This window comes from Chamaea fasciata, unplaced genomic scaffold (genome assembly GCF_029207755.1).
Source record: "Chamaea fasciata isolate MVZ Bird 193981 ecotype frontalis unplaced genomic scaffold, bChaFas1.0.hap1 SCAF_2, whole genome shotgun sequence".
NCBI lineage: Eukaryota > Metazoa > Chordata > Aves > Passeriformes > Sylviidae > Chamaea > Chamaea fasciata.
This window is the reverse complement of record NW_027094087.1, coordinates 86,203,183-86,220,447: the sequence shown is the minus strand read 5'-3', so window position 1 is coordinate 86,220,447 and position 17,265 is coordinate 86,203,183. Positions and strand designations below refer to the sequence as shown.

Genomic DNA, 17,265 nt, shown 5'->3' with positions numbered 1-17,265 from the left:
AAGGAAGATATTTTCAAAAATAATCTTTGGTTAAACTGCAGAGAAGATTGTATTACAAAACTCTTAAATTATTTTTAAAAAATTTAGCTGATATAACAGTGATAGCAGCAACAACTAGAGTTAGCTGGGATACAGTTAAAAATAAATGGTCTTGCATAACTATTCCCAATTCATGGTAAGTTGAAATGTACTTAAATCTTTTTACAGATCTGTCTCTTGCCATGATTGTTTTGGCCATTAGATGATCAGTAATATGTGGCATGCCCTCTGAAACTCAGATATTATTGTGTCTCTTCATCTTACAAGTGGCTTTATGCTGATAAATTAATTAATGGCTGTAGCAGTCCAATAGAAAAGGAAAAAAGCCATAATCCCATAGGGGAAAAATATGACTGATATTAGAAGACAATTTGAAAAAATCTGTTCTCTACAAAGCTGTGGTATATGTGTGTGTTTGTAAATATGTACACACACACATAAATACCTATTAAGCTGAAGATTGTGATTAAAACATCATGTTGCTCCTTGAGTGAAGACCAACTCCACAGTGGTAAAGCGCTGCTCCTGTGTAGGCAAAAGTTTGTGTTAGGATTCGTATGCTCAGTATTGCAGACAGGCTTAAGTTTGGCATTTCTTACATTTGAATGCTTGACAGAGCAAACACAAGCAATGTGTTTTTAACATGTGTGTGCATAGAAGTGTATGTAATTAATCAGCTGTGACCCTTTGTATATACATCCTGGTCTTTCTGGTTTGAGCAAACATCATAGAAACAAATTTTCACTTGAAATTCATAGCCTGTCTACAGAAGTTGCTTTATACTTGATTTTCCTGCAACTGAGAAACAGTTATATGTTTTACTCTGAGGAAGGGTGTTCTCAGACAATTCTTTTCATAATTACATATAGCACATTATATACAGGATAAAATAGAAGAAACCAACTCCTATCAACAGTGCTGCAGAATTATAGATGCATAAAGGTTCAAAATGTAAACTATCTGAACAAAATACAGCAGGTTTAGATTTAACATTGCTTTCATTTACCTGAAACCATACAGGTAAAAGAGCATTAGTCTTGTATAGGAAGTGTATTATTAAGTGTAAAAAAATATTGAAAGATTTTTTCCTGTACATCATGAATTAATAGATTCCCAGTGAAGGAAGAGTGGCGAGCTGGGCAGCTTCTCCTTGCTAGCTTTGACTGCAAGGGTCCCCAGCCCATCCCATAATTCTGGCTCCTGCTGTGCCCTCCATTACTCTCCAAATCTCCCCTAGGGGACTACTTTCTAATTTAAAAGATGTCTTCATTAATGTATTTTAGACTGTAAAATATTAATGATGTGAAACATCTGCCTCTTCTTTAACAGAAGCTAAAGAGTTTGTAAAAAGGCTCAGAAGACAGACAGATCTTTGCAACATGGTCAAGGTATGTTCCAGAATTTGTGGGGGAAAAAAAAAAAAAGTTGGGAATTTCATTCCTGCCAGTAGTTTGCACTGTTTATGAAATGCTCCACTGTAGAACAAGTGCAGCAGCACGGATGTTCTTAACTGTACACTGACCATGTCATGCTCACAATCCTACCATCTCTTCCCACACTGTTAAGCATGCTGAGGGGACATTTTCCTCCCTCTGGATTCTTCTGAAAGCCTCTGAGATGTAGTTGATGGTAGCCCATGGAGGGGAGAACACAGTAGTTAGAAGGGTCAGATGACAGTTTCCTGTATCTTTGCCCATCCATGCCAAAGTCAGCCAAGACCACTAAATGTAGCTTTTCTTTATGGGAAAACTTCATTGCCAGCAGCATACAAAACACACCTTCCTCTTACTTTAAAAAGTGAAAAAAAAAAAAAAAACCCTCAGGGTGTATGCATAAGGGTGCCTACCCAGGCAAAAAGTTGACTTCCTTGAAGTACTGAGCCCTCACAGTTTCCATTTACTACAGCAGCCCTTGGAGATACTAATACCTGAAAATCTCAGTTTTATGTGCCTCTAAACAGGTCTTCTTATGCATTAAAGAGCATGATCCAGCAAGAATCATGAGTGTCACCCATTCCCAGACACAGACATTTGCATTTGATTGCATACTCAGACTTCAAATCATCCTCCTGTGTTCAAGCCATGATACCGAAGGGCTGGTTGTAGCTCTTTCAGTCTTCCTTCCCTATTCTTCATGCGTAGAAAAGCTGCAGAATCAAAACTGGATTTACACCCTCAAGATTTAGGGCAAGGAGATTCTCTAGAAGAAGCCTCTGGGTGCTCTATGTCCCTTTTACACTGTTTAAGCCACACAAATTGAACACAGCAGACCTGAGAATGAGGGTCAAATTTATACTTACAGCTCTCACAAGTAAAGGTTGTTTGTACCTTCTCTAGAACCTCTTCAAAACACAAGGGAAAAGTGAAAGGGTTTTACTGTACTTGACATTTTGGCGTAGTGAGTTCCAAGGTTTAATTATTTTTTGTATGAAAAAATACCTTCTTTCATTATTTTAAAATTTCTACCCTTCTTTCAAGCAATTCTTCCTGCAAACCTCCATAACATCCTTCCTCAGTTATTTCTCTCTGAAGGTGAAGTTTATCTCATCTTCTCACACAGGAGTAATTTGATATTTCCAATCAACCTTTTCAGTTTTCTGTCTAAAATGCATCTGGAATTTCAACTAAAGACTGATGGTAAGAGCAGGCAAGAGTGCTCCTGATGAGAAGTGCTCCAGAGGCACTGTGCAGTTGCAACCTCTGAATACTGTAACCACACCATCCCTTGTAGAGTACTTCACAATAATTCAGCCATCTGGTGAGAAAGTAGGAACAATTTTGGCAGGGTCAGCATTCAAAAGAAAAAAAGGTAACTTTCCCACCCTATGCAGATAAAGCAGGCTGACAGCTGCTACTACCTGGACATGTAGAAATAATTAGAGCATAAAAAGGTGCAAATTCCCTGTGAGAAAAGAATGTGAGTATGATGCTTGTCATTTTCTGGGGCTGATTCCTGGCCCTGGTAAGTTGTATTTGAGTATTGAGAGGGCTGGCTCTCAGTCATTTTAGAGAATCATGTTTAGTATAGTGAAATCCATGGCTAAAGGGACCAGTCTAAAATGCTGGGGCATGGAGTCAGGTATTAGCAGCCTACTGAAGTTGCTGCCCTAGTAGTTCCCAGCCTTTGGGTCATGTGTTCTTTTTGCAGGCTCTTTTTCTGTCACTGGAAACTCCAAGTCAAATAAGAAGAATGCTTTTGTGATTAACTTATATGAAGGAGATTGCTGAATGAGAATCAGATTGGGTCTGGTATTTCAAAAAATTGGCAGAGTGATGAAAAATAGCTGTATTGGTAATTTTTGCAAAGAAATGGTCAGCTGTATTCATTGCTGCTTATGGGGTCATATTAAGCAACTGGTGAATGGGATTTGTTAAAACATGTATGAGTCCTGAAGTTTTCTGGAATTTTATAAACCAAATTTTTCCTTTGAAAAGCCCAGCTGGACAAGAGCTGTTCACAGAAAAGCCTGAAGTGTAAAAAAGGCTTTAAGATCTTACTGATTTCAGAATGGAAGTGAGAGACTAAATGTATTTGTTAACGAAATTTAATTAATTCATATTTACTTTCCTTGACTGTTTTCATCATTTCATCAAGAATCTTAAGGAATATTGCATATACTCACAACTAACTTAAAAAAGTGAAGAGATGATGAAAAATGTTAGTTTGAAAATTGTTTGCAATATCTATGTCAGTAATACATTTTGGGACAAACATGATGACAGATTCATTCACAAATGACTCATAAGCAGATAAATGGGATAAAATACTAACTAATATAGTTTTAACTAAAACCATATTTCTAGTGATATTTTTACTCTCTCAAAGGCTTGAGCAACTTGAGAAAACTTGCCTTTGAATTAAATTGCAACATGAATTAAGGACAGATAACACTGAAGGAAAGTCATTCCACGCTTTAGACAAAATATCATTATTTAGTGTAATTATAATAACTCTAGGCAAAGCCAATTGCCCAGGCAATTGCCCAGATAATTCAAGTATGTTAGTCTTGTCTGCTCCACCACAGACAACATAGAGCATCATTGAAAAGAACATCTCCCAGAACAAAACTCCCTTGAACACAACTTCAGATTTCCCTCCTTTGATCCCATACTCCCCCACACCCCAATTTGGAGACTGGTCATATGAAGTCCAGTATTGAATAAGGGAAGATTTCCTTTTTCAATTCCCTTATTTGGTTAAGGGCTTGAGAAAATGAAAGGCATATACTGTTTTTTTGTTCTCTACAGACAGTAAGAGCACTCTTGAACAACAACAGCATGGTCACTGTTCTGCGATCAGGCTTGCATGCCATCTTCAATGAGAAATCTCTGGATGTGGCTAAAGACCTCTTTCAAGAGAAGTTTAGGAATCCAAAGAAGGGGCAGAAAAACATACAATTAAAATGTAATTAATTTTTGCTATTTATTGTCTTTCCTCTTCAGCACTAGCTTGTCATTGTTAAAGGTTCAGCATTTCCTCTTGTTTATTCATGACATCTGCCTTACTGGGAATTACGGTCTTCCTATAACCTAAAGGGCTAGAAAAGAGCCAGTGAAATTGAGAATGGAGCATGAGATAATATCCTCCTAACTTTAAAGGTTAAGAACTAAAGGCTTTTGGTTCTGGCTCTCTTAAAGCTTTTTGTGACAGCAGGAGTGGGGTTTGTGTTACAGAATTATGTATCTCCTAGAGGAAGGTTGACAAGCAGGGATATTTTTTCATGGTTTCTTTTGACCGGAAAGATGTTTTCAATCATTGCATTTTCCTCTGTTATTAGTTGAAGCACACAAAATCATTTCTTGCGGCCAGATTTTAAAATACTGTATGCTGAACTGGACAAGGCCTTTTAGCTTTTGTGTTCTTTTGCTGTGTTGCAGCCTGTGGGATCAATGTTGTGCTGTAAAGAATAAAATACGCAGTTTGTATGCAGCCATGACATAATGATTTGACAGCTTAATAAAAAGGAATAGAATGGCAACTTAATTTTTAGATTAATGGTCTGCCATTTAAAATATTAGGAAGAGGTAGGGATGTTGGACTAGGCCGTGCACAGAACTAACCAGGGGAGCCTCAGCTCTTTGTTCCTAGTCCATCACCAACTCATGCACTGACAAGGGGTTTGTCACATACTTTCTGTGACTGCTTTCAGTAGGAATAACAACTTAGCTGCTTCACAGAACCATCAGGAGAACCATTTCAATAATATACATATAAATACTAAACCCAAAAGTACTGCATAGAGCACTTATTACGTTTTTCTGTTATATTATCGATGTTTTTAATCGTCTCAAGGTGGTTTTATTGCATTCGCTGTTTTCATTGCTTTTTCAAACTGTCATTTATAATAAGCAAGGTTTCACTGAACTTATCCCTATGCTTTCTTGAAGGAAGAGGTATATATATATATCCTTCTATTAGAAGGATATAAATTCAGGGACATGCAATTTGGCTTTTGGCATTGGGTAGTAGGTGCCAACCTTTTGGGGGAACAATTGCTCTCATATGTGGCAACATTATCCATATTTCTGTTGGTCTACAGAATATTCTGCATTTTCTGTTACTGTTTTTAAATTTTTTTCTCCCTTCAACAGCCAGACCAAGATTATTTTGTTTTTCTTAACCACATAAAATCTCAGATAAGTAAGTTAGCATTGCCTCTAACCAAATTCCAGCTTTCTCATTGGAACTGCTTTTTCTGGCCACCTTTGCCATGATGACTTGGTCAGTGCAGTTATGCTGGAAATGGACATAAACATGAATTCTGACTGATTTCAATGAAGGGTACTATTCTTCACTACAGAAATGGTATATTGATCAAAATGCTAGAAACAGATGTCTTAATCTATTTTAAGGTAAAGATAAAAGAAGAAAAGAAAAAAAAAAAAAGCTTAAAACTGCAGAAACAAACCAAAAGGCAAACCAATTACTTCAAGTAATGGTCTTCCTTCTGTATTTCATAGGTTTGAAAAACTTCGTTTCTTTACTGGCATCTTCCACAGATATTCGGGATCTCCTGAGCTGTTTGTCTTCAGATCTCCAGACTTTCGTTATTAAGGTATAAAATTAATCATTTCAGAATAGAAGGAGTGATCACATCATTTATCCTGCTGCGTGCTGACTGTCACTAGTCTGCAGGAGCTACATTGCACACTAGCAACCTGACCAGACTGCAGATTTGCATAAATACAATTTATGCATGCTGTGGAAAAAGGGAGAATTAATTGGCATACAAAAATTCCATCTGTGCAAACAACTACAAGCATATTTCTGTGCATATATCCACTCTAGTGGTTTCAGTATCTGCTCTCATTTCATAGACACATATTATCATAGCCCCTAATAAACCAAAATTCAGAAGTAATATTTTGGTATAAATGAAGAGAACACTTCATGGTTCCTTATATCCTTGATTCACCAAACTATTGACTTTTAGCAAGTAGTAAGAACTTCTAGCAGAAATTCTCTAGCTCTTGTGAAAGATTCTAATGTGACTATCCTCACATATGCATCTTTCAATAGATTACCAACTCTGCCACCCTGCTACCTTCAATGATTCAATTTGTGTCACCATGTTGGTACTGCTGCATTTGGTTGGTTACCATAACATTTAACTTGGGTTTGGGTGGTACTTAGAGTTTGGGGGTTTTTTCCCCTTTCTGAAGAAGCAGAGTAAACTGTGCTTACTTGGCATAATTATTTATTCTTATTTTTTTCTTTTTAAATGAAGAATAGTACTTCACAATTCTGTGGTGCCTCCATCTCACATAACCCTCAGCTACTTCATGAGATGATATAGAGAAGATAGAGTAGGACTTTTCCTGGGTGTTCATAAGGCAATAGACACAAGTTGCAACAGAAAATTTCCAGAAATTTCCAACAAAGAAAAAAACCTACCATTAGAATAATTAAGCATAGGAAGAGGTTACCTGAAAAGGCTGTAGAATCTTTATCCAGGAGATATTCAGAACTTGGCTGGACAAGGCCTGAACTGGCCATGCTTTGGACAAGAGATCAGAATAGGTAATATCCAAAGATCTCTTTCATATTAAGATATTTTAGGATTCTAATAGGAAAAAAAAAATGCTTGTTGCTTTTTTCACCTTTGTATGCAGTTTGTACAGGGAAATAGTCTGCCACACAATAAGGAATTCTCTTAACTAACTTTATCATAAACCAATTTTTTTTCTTTATCTGCAGCCAAGCAAGAGTAAGGAGGCATTTAAAGAGGAGGCATCAAATTTCATGTTGAAATGGAACCTCCTACTGAGCAATGTAGGCAAGATTCTGACCATCAACAGGACAGACAGTTTTGGTAAATAGGACCTTTGTGACTCTAATTTGATGTGCCTCATTTTGACCTGATATGGCAGAGGCAACTGACCCAAAAGTACCTAAAGAGGGCAACGAGAGCTGGCAATGTAATGACAGCACAATGGGGAATGGCTTTAAACTGAAAGAGAGCAGGTATAGACTGGATATTAGGAAGAAATCCTTTACTGTGAAGGTGGTGAGGCACTAGAACAGGTTGCCCAGAGCAGCTGTGGATGTCCCATCCCTGCACGTGTTCAAGGCCAGGTTGGATGGGGCTCTGAGCAACCTCTGGAAAGTGCATGGCAGGGGGTTGGAACTAGATGGTCTTTAAGGTCCCTTCCAATCCAAACCACGCTGTGTTCCCGTGATTCTGTGATTTTACCTGACATAAATTCATGCAACATTTAATAGAAGCATATCTTCTCCCTACTCCTTTCCTTTTATCACCATTCTTCTGGTGATGTGGCTAGACAGGTCAGGGAAATGAAATTCTTAGTTTTTGATCAAATCAGTTCTCTGAGCAAAACTCCAGGATGAGCAGAAGAGAGGAGAGTAGGAGCATGCAGCTATAGATGGCAGGAAAGCCAGGACTCCCTCTTTTGGCAGAAGTTGTAGTTTGTGGGGAAACAGGGAAGGGCAGCCTGAGGTGAGAGCCTCTGCTTTCCCTCCATACAAGAGCTGCACACCACAGCAGAATGATTTGATGGTGATCTAGGGCCACTAATACTCCAAACCATAAGCATTCCAGACATCTCAAGTGATAGTTCTGAGTCCCCCAGGTTCTTTCTGTATAAGACAGCCAGAGCAGAGCCACTGCAATAACTAGTTGCCAAAAAGGCAGTTAGTTCCTCTGACAAAAGATATATGCTCCCCTTACTTATGTCTTACACTGACCTAAGTGCTTGCCTAGCCAGCAACACACCTGTTGAAGGTATTAAACTGACTGAAAAATAGTCACTTCTTTAGCTGGGTTATTTTTCTCTCCATCTTAGGGCTGTGAGCTGTCAAATATCACATCCATCATACACCAGTGCAAGGTGGGAGAAAGGAAGGAACTGTGCAGTTGTGTTCACTCAAAAAGGCTTGAAGTGATAAAAACATGTCTTAAATCAGTCCAATGTCTACCCTAACTGCCTTTCTCTTCACTTGTAACACCTTGCAGAGGTGCTATTTCTGCAGAAATGTACTGTCTCCTCTGAGTTGCATCTAATCCCAAACTGTATGAAATAAATGCCTTTTAGATTTTCCAAGGAGCATCTTCCTATTTTTAACTCTACTGTTGGATGCAACTTCATACAAATAGCCAAAGAAAACCTCATTATTTTCTTTGAACTGCCCCTTCAAAACCATATTTTCATGTGGTTGCTATAAATACGTAACAAAGGGGTATGTCAAGGTTGCTGCCTTTTGTGTTCTTCAATAGTCTTACCGCATTAATGTCTGTGGTTGTGCGTGTATGAACACACTCTTCTTCTGCATCAAGTTGCTACCTTTTGCCTTCTGTTTACTTGTAAACTGTCTGGAGCAGGATCAGAGTGTTGTTCTGTGTCTGCAGGGAACATAACACAGTAGGGTTCCTCGTTCATCAGCTGCTGCATTACAGTAATAGTAAAATAATCAGTCCTTTCTCTCTCTCTCTCTCTCTCCAGAGGAGTTCAGCTCAAAACTCCCCAATGTTGCATGCAATATTTTTGGCAATGAATAAATTGAGAATGCATTCCAAGAACTGCACTGGAAGCATAATGTTTATTGAAATCCCCCATGATGACAAAATCCTCTTCCCTCTTTCCACCACAAGAAGAGTTTAATGAATTGCCTCCCTGTTCAGGAGTTTTGTTGATGGATGGGATACAATGGATGGAGCACATCTCTTGGTTTGCTGAGACTTCATTAAACTAATGACATTTTCACTCATTTTATGACAGTTTTCCTACTATACTTCAGTAACACTAAAATTGAATTTATTTCAAATATGAGAGAGTTAAAAATATTTTTAATATTTTGCTGTGATGCTTCAATATTGTGATCCTTATTATCTTCTTTCTTTACTCTTTAAGATACTGTATTTGATCTATCAATGTCCCTTTTTTTTCATGTTTCTATTCCTTTAGGATGCTGAGTTTTAGCAGACAGGCTGAAGCAGTTCTGTTAACAAGCCATCTGGTGTAAAAGTTCAGTACTTGGGATCATTGCTTTCCAGAAATGTCTTAAATCTCAGCTTTTCTTCAAAATATGAACTATGTAGCATCCACACTGAGGAAACAAAACTACTTGGCGAAATGTGTGTCATATTAATCCAGTAACCAAAACTAGTCTTAGTTCTAACTTGATCTCTTGCCTTCCAGCTTGCCACATCCAGCAGACATAATACACTGGCATACTCATACCTCTCAATTTAGGATTGACTTTCATCCTTTTCCATCCCAGCCTCCACTTGGGTGATGCTTAAGTGAGATCAGAGGAATCCTGCAGTTACCCCTCCTGTAAGGCAGCAGGGAACAAGTGTGCTTGTTCAGGGCTAATGGAACATCTTCAGCTCCATCTCCTTTCCAGAAAATGTGCCTCTACACACCTCCCTCTTGGCAGAAGGAGTTTTATGTCATCTCACACACCTCTGTTGCCTTCCAAGGCATCAGGGATGCTCTGCCAAGCCCTGGGCACTGAGTAGTGAGCTGTGCATTCCTCTTCGGCAAGCAAGTTGCTTCAACCTGGTTCCTCTTGAGAACTGTGTTCCTCTGTATTATCCCAAAAGACAACTGGAGTGGTAGCTTTGATTTCGTGCTTACTCTTAAAGAATACATTGAAAACAACTGTAAGACTGTTAGAAACATTCTTGGACTACTAGTAACCAATCTATATAGTTTCAACTCCAACTATAGAAATCCCTTGTTCCGTAGGTAAACAAGTACTTCTTCCTACTTTCCTATAGTTTAAAGATCCTCAAAAGGATGAACAGCAGAAGCAGCAGCTTCTCAGACCCATATTACATCAAAAGAGAGTATTTTTCATTTTTAAAGCTCTGAAAACTGTGGTCATTAATATAAATTGTGGTATCTCCTTGTTGATGTCTGTATAAACTAGTTTGTGGGATGCAGAGGTTATAAATTTCTTGATGAATTCCTATGCAGATTTATGGTGTGGAAGAAGATTTACTGTAAGAGCTTTCAACCAAGGTATGATTCAAAAGTCAATGGCCTCAGTGAGTCTCTCTTGACTTTTTCACTTATGGTCCAAGCTGCAAGGTGGGCCACTTAATGTCATAAATACAACACACACAGATGTCTGTAGGAGGTTTTGCTTGGGAAGAGGTGGAATAATTTATCTGTCTGAGGGGAGAAAGGCTAATATGTGGTTATTGATAAGCCTTGTAGTAGAAGTGAATGTGGAGGAGGAACTTGAAGAGGAAGGTGAATGAATGCAACTCTCCTCTCTAGTTAAATAAGGGGAAAAAATTGCTTATGTTTAACTTTTGCACTGGTGCTTATTTTTCTGGGATATCTGGAAGTACATAATTTAATAAGTACTGCTTGACGAGCACTGGCCCATTACTTTGTCTAGCCTATTACTATAATGAAGCCCTTCAAAAAAGAACACATCATATAGATGAGGTTTAAAATCATAGCAAATGAGGTTGTCATAATTATCTTTGTTTTTCTTTAAATCTAGGATCCTGGCTTTTGTTGAACATGTTACTTGTTGATTTTGCGGCTCACATTTTCCAGTCCTATATAGAAGAGGAGAAGGAAGAAGGAAATGCCTTGATTGCAAAGCAACATGAGGTCCCTGTTATGTGTGTTCATGAGCCCAGCCATCTCTCAGCCTGTTTTGCTGAGGAGGAATCCCAAGCCAGTGCTCCACAGACAGCTCTTGTGATGCAGAACCAGAATAACTTCGGATTAAGGAATGCTTTCCAGAGTTATGAGTTGTTTGGTGAACTCAACGACTGTCAGCAAGGTGAAATTAACATTAACTAAAAAGAAAATTATGGGGAAAGAGGTTATCATTTGGGCAAATTAGGATAGATTGGGAGGTGTGTGGCTGATTGGGGTTTTTGATGCATGTAAAGTAGAACTAACGAAATTCAGGTTTTCATGGAGCTGTGTCCAGTGTCACAAACCTCAACACACAAAGCATCCTCCACATCCTGCTCCCACCCCACAATGATATCAAGGGATTGTAATCTTAACATCACGCATCTCCCCAGCACCACAGGTTCCTGGTTCTCTCCTTAGGTTTCCAGCAGACCTCTGGAGCTTCTTCTGATTCCCCAAGTGTTGTCTAAGGAAGAGCAGTGCTGTTCTGGTGCGCTGGGAGCAGGTCATGGGCTAGCTGACAAACAGACTGCATGTATTTACTGATCAAAAAAGAGAGGGCACAGTGTGGTCTTTCCTCACTTTTGGAAGCACTGAGAAGCTTTCTTCCCTCTGATTATCTGTTACTTTTATCGAAAGATATGAAATATCTTCAAAAATATGAAATCCTTGAGACCCTTTTGCTCTATCATATTTTCTTGCAGTCAGTCCACTGCTCCAAACTTACTGGCATAACAGGAGAGATCCTAAGTCTTCTAGAATACAAAGCTAAAATACAAGAACACATGGGAATACAGATCAAGCCTCTGTGGTTAATACAAGTAATGAATTAGACATTCAGCTGTTTTCATATTTCTCTTCCATGCAGTAAGAGCACTTGTCTTATGTCTCAGAGAACATTGTGTTTTCCAGAAAACTGTGAAAGACAAATGTTAATAGCACCAAGACTCACAGAGAAAATTACATTTTTGGGGTGACACTACTATAGTTATTTTATTCCCAAGAGGTATTCAGTTTCCATGCACTAGCACAGGAGTGGAAATTGACTGTTTTAAAAACATCTTTATTAATTATCAAGACCTTCAAGGGACCCTATTTTTATTAAATATGAGGTATGCTAAGACTAGTTCAGCAAAGAACATTGGAGGGGAGAAAGCAGGCACACAGAGGAGAAACCAAGAATGATTTATACATGTGATGGGCATGATTGACAGCTTTTGTTATTTTTCAAATGTAAAATAATGACCCATCCTGCCATACCACCTTTATGTCAAAATGTAAACTGTGCTGGATGCTGACAATTTGCAAGAGAGCTCTTAATCACTGATGGTCAGAAATGAGGAAATGAACCACTAGAAATTTATTCAATATCTGCCCATTTCGTGTGCTCTTCACAGTGTTGTCTTTTGTATGTCCTATGCCCATTGCAATGCTTTTTGCAGGGGTCATCAGACAAGGCCTGGACCCAGGTTTGATCTGTGTAAAGTGATGTGCTTATAAATATGTACCGGTTTTGAATTTTTTGTACCTGATCACAAGAACAGAACAAGGCTGATTAGAGTGAGGGATGAGTAATCATCCCTTTCAGAGTAAGAGAGGAAGGGTGTAAAATGTGAAATGAGGAGTATGAGGACTTGGGAAAAGGTGTGGATGAGGGAAGGACACAGTGAAAGACTGAGAAAGTGTAGAAGTTTAGAGATCAAAGAACCCAACTGATGATGGGTTCTACCAGTCCATGTGCAAGATGCTAATAACTGGGATGAAAAAGAGATTCTAGTAAGCACCTGTTATGTTGTGGTTCAAGTGCTTACAGTTTGTGATGGAGTTGAAAAACTTGAACCTGCACCTCAAAAGAGCTTCAGGAGATGTGAAAGAGGGAGTGAGCACTTCTGCCAACTCACGTTCTTCAGATGGGTGGTAGCTCCCACCTTGACCACTGCAGATTCCTTCTTTTTATATCAACACTGATGCCACAGGTTGCTGAAAAACACAGTTGCCAAAAGCATCTCTATCATCCACTGCTTTGTATTGTCATCTCTGTAGATCCTCTGACAAGATTTCCGTTGCATGAGGATTTTTGTTCTGTGACTTTTGACCACCAAAAATCATCATTATGCTTCCAAGAAACCATCTGTCCCTGCTCTTGACTAATTCCCTTTTGGCCACAGCCCATTCTGTTGGGTATCTAAACCCTCAGCAGCCATAGCATCATCCACCAGTCACACTGCTGTTTCTTGGACCACATTTCTGCTGCCTGACATATTGCTCAGGTTTATTTCATAATTTTTGTTTTTAATTTCTTCACCTTAGGCAGGCTTGGCAGCTTTCTCCAACTCAGAGCTTTTCATCAGTTCCCATCCTCCACTCCATTGCCAGCACCACCCAACCTACGTAGTTTTTAATCTTGTTCCACAAAGCATTTCTATGCCTTCTCTACAGCCTGTTATGCTGTGGGGAAAAAAAAAAAAAAATCTGTTCATTGCACCTCCACACTCAGCTCATTGAAATTAGCGCTAACCACTCAGTCTTGCTACAAAACCCTGGAAAAATATGAGGGAGGACTGGTAACAGAAATCAGAAAAGAATCTCCCAAGCTTACCCTGAAATCAGCAGTGCCAATATGTGTGGCTTAGCAGATCCCTTCATGATCTTTTAGTTGTCACCTTCATTCTTCTTCTTCCTTCTCCATCTGTTTCTGGTCTTCCATTCCTAGTTGATGCTGAATATAAATTAGCCTCCTTAGCAGAGAGACTATTTTTCCCCATTTATTTTGAACTGCGCAGTAAATTTATGAATCTTACCTTTAAATGGAGTTTAAGTAATTAATACATAGAGTTAATAAATAGAGTTAATACTCCTGAAGACAGAATATATTCCAAGTTGGTGGCCTCTCCCGAGGAAAACATTGATTTTACATGAACAAATGTAGAGGGCAGGGAGCGAGACAGTAGAAGATTTGTACGCACTGGCTTAACAGGGAAGTGTGGCAGATGAAATGCTACAGAGCCAAACAAACATAATATGAACTCAGAATCTATGAAACTAGTGGCAATAACAGAGATGCTCAGAACAAGCCGTAATCTATAAATGTGCAGCTCAGAGAGCATTGGCCAGATCTTTATTCCTTATCACGGAGCTTGCAGTTGCTTTCTTTCAGCATGAATAGCAATATTTTCATCTGGAAAATCCCATTCTAGGCTTCTGCTTTTTGTTCACTTGTTACCAAATTAAAATCCTATTAAACTGCACACCTGCAGTGGGTTTATCTGCAGAGCACTGTGCTGTAGCTTTTGATCCAATTCCACACCTTCGTAATGTACAATATACTGCAAATCAGGGCACAAAGAGACTGAGGGTGTGCTATTCCTAGCTCTGTTGGCAGAGAGCAAATCAAACACTTTGATTTGCTAAAAAGGAAGAAAAACTAATAGGACATAGTTAACTACTTGACTTACAGGAAGAGTAAGTGTTCATCTGCTTGGTCTGTATAAACTAGGATACAGAGATCAAGTGAAATCATTAACTAAAATGACCAAAAAGTGAGGGCAAAATCATGACCCTGATTGAATTCAATGTCAAAACTTCTGCTGATTTTAAGAAAGCCAGAATTTCAGCATGATAAAGCAGTCCCCATCAGGAGAGAGACAGGCTGAGACTATTTGTTTTGAAAATGAATAGAAGGGCTTACAGCTGACACACAAAGTGTGAGAAATGTGAATGACATATTCAAAGTGGATATGCCCCTCTGTCAGATCTTTACCACCCTATGATGAACCCCAATATGCACTTCCTTTTGTTGGGTTTATTTGATGTAAAATAAGGCTGGGTATCTATAAAACACCTCAGGTTCAGCAATTAAGAATAGAGAATATTTTTTGTTCAATGAAAGGAGAAACAAATTATTTATCATTCCTACAGTCAAAACATTTCCCTGTTTCTTTTCTAATTTTCAGCACATCCAGATAATTTAGGAAGAGACAATTTTTATATCATGTACTAAGTTGGATCTTCAAGTTGGAAAGGAAACAATTCTTACTTGAAAAGATGAACTGATATTTTTTTGCCTCCAATGAACAGCAGATCTTCAGAGAAAAGCATCCTGACTATAGCATTCTATATGTTGTGCCATTCTTACGTTTTGATAAAACTTTAAGAAATACTGTTTTCATGCTCTTAAACTTCAGATCTTTATTTTAAAAAATACTAAATGCAAAACTAGGCTAGCAATGCTGATATTTTAAGTTGTCATCTGATTTGATTCAGATTATTTGAATAAACCTTCAGAAGATAAAGGTGAACTACTTTTGGCTTTGTTTTAAGTATTGTATTTCTCTACTGTCAGTAAAGCTGAAAACCTACCTGAGGTAATAATGGTAAATTTATCTGGAAGCTACAGCATAAATGAATGACTGTGTTAATGCTGCTTTATGTCTACAATGTTTAATTTAAAAATTATATTTATTGAATATAAAACCTAGCACTAATTCCTGTTTTAAGAAATTCCTCCTTTGTTTCCCATTTTTGCAGGATACGAGAATCAGTATCTCACATATAATTCTATTAATTGAAATAAAATAGGCTGTATATAATGTTACTATTTTATTATGTTCAAAACTAGGTTGTTTGGGCTTGTTCTGTAAGTAAAGTACAAGCAAAGACATTTATAAAGAGAAACCCTGGCATAAATTTATAAAAAATAGTAAATACAAACTACGAGATTTGTATCTTGCATGCATCAGATTGTGTGAGGAAATTCCCTGAAACACCAGGAAAATAGGGAGTTTAACTATTTTTGAAGAGCATTCCTGCAGTGAGTTTTCTGTGTCTGGTTGCTGTTTCAAGAAGGGACAACTGCTTCAATATTTTAAGACGGGACATATCCTGAATCAGACAAAAACACTTGGGAAGTTTTCACTCATTTTGGGTTTGGAAATCTACATTTACTTTCCCCTTGCATCTCCATTCTTCTGTCTCAGCTCAAGCACTGAAGTGGGAATCAATTTTCAAAAGTGTGGCATTACAGCAGATGTAGACAGGACCATGTGCTAAAGGAAAAGGTAGTAATGCATTTGATTCTGCAGATAAAATTAAGACTTTGGTGCCAAAATTACATTTTCTTGGGAAGTATCTTCACAATCAGAAAAATTGATTAGGGTCTTAATGGCCATTATACCCATTTTCACTCCTCACGTTTTTATGGCGAAGAAAAAAATGGAACAGGGAGTATAGGAAAAAATATAAGCTAAAAATACTCAGTGCTCTCAAGTCCACTTTTATTTGTTAGAGTTTAGATTCTAGATTAGATATGCCTGTTCTCATGGCACAATTAAGAAGTTGTATGAGTAGACTGATCTTGGAATCTGTTCTTAACAGATATAAAAAAGTAAGATGTACCTGAGAACATCTTTCAGATGTACCTGAGAACCTTCTGACAGGCAAGGGCTTCTGTGAGGTTCATTCTTCCCTGTCTCCTATTGAACCTGTGTTCTTTGAATAATTTGCATGAATGCAATGAAAGTTTAGAAGCATATGTTTTAAAGAATTACAACTTTGCATTGCCATATTGAAGAGGTCTACTGCCAAGAAAGAAACTGAATGCATATGTGCCTTTATTAAATTGGGCTATTGATGTAAACTCATATACATGCAAATCTTTGCCTAATTAAAACCTCGCCTGGAAAACGTTTAATAGCAGCTCCATGTATTCGGGTATCAAAAACTCATTCTTGCAAGGACCAAACTAATGCTGCCTGCCACCTCAGACTTGGGGTCTTGCTGTGACTTCACTCCAGTGCCCAAACGAAGCTTTCCCGGCAATGAGAGTGTTCACATGGACACTGTCCCTCGTGGATTGTCTCTTTGTTTAATAAACTGAGAGGTCGCACCGCCTCCGCCTGGACAACTCCATCTTTTTGGTTTTGCGGTGCGTGTAGAGGACCTGATCCGTGAGATTCCTGCTGGAGCGCGCACCCGACAGGGGCTCCAGCAGTCTCTCAGGTGCCCCCGCAAGCGCCCGGCAAAGGCAGGGTTGCCCGTACACCGTGCGCTCCGCGTGGGCTGGGACCGCGAGGGGCCCCAGAGCTGCGCGCCCGGCGAGCCCCCG

General features: G+C 38.6%; 1 protein-coding gene across 1 annotated transcript in view; it reads left to right on the top strand.

Moving 5' to 3' along the window:
- The window catches only part of RFX8 (regulatory factor X8), a 33,459-nt gene extending 16,497 nt beyond the window's left edge, over positions 1-16,962 (top strand). Inside the window, exons 11-16 of the mRNA XM_066177302.1 lie at positions 1,369-1,427; positions 4,287-4,443; positions 6,000-6,094; positions 7,237-7,351; positions 11,017-11,304; positions 15,116-16,962. Coding sequence (XP_066033399.1) covers positions 1,369-1,427; positions 4,287-4,443; positions 6,000-6,094; positions 7,237-7,351; positions 11,017-11,304; positions 15,116-15,162 — 761 coding nt within the window. The 3' untranslated portion in view covers positions 15,163-16,962. The remainder of the gene's footprint in view (positions 1-1,368; positions 1,428-4,286; positions 4,444-5,999; positions 6,095-7,236; positions 7,352-11,016; positions 11,305-15,115) is intronic.
- Positions 16,963-17,265: the final 303 nt, after the last annotated feature.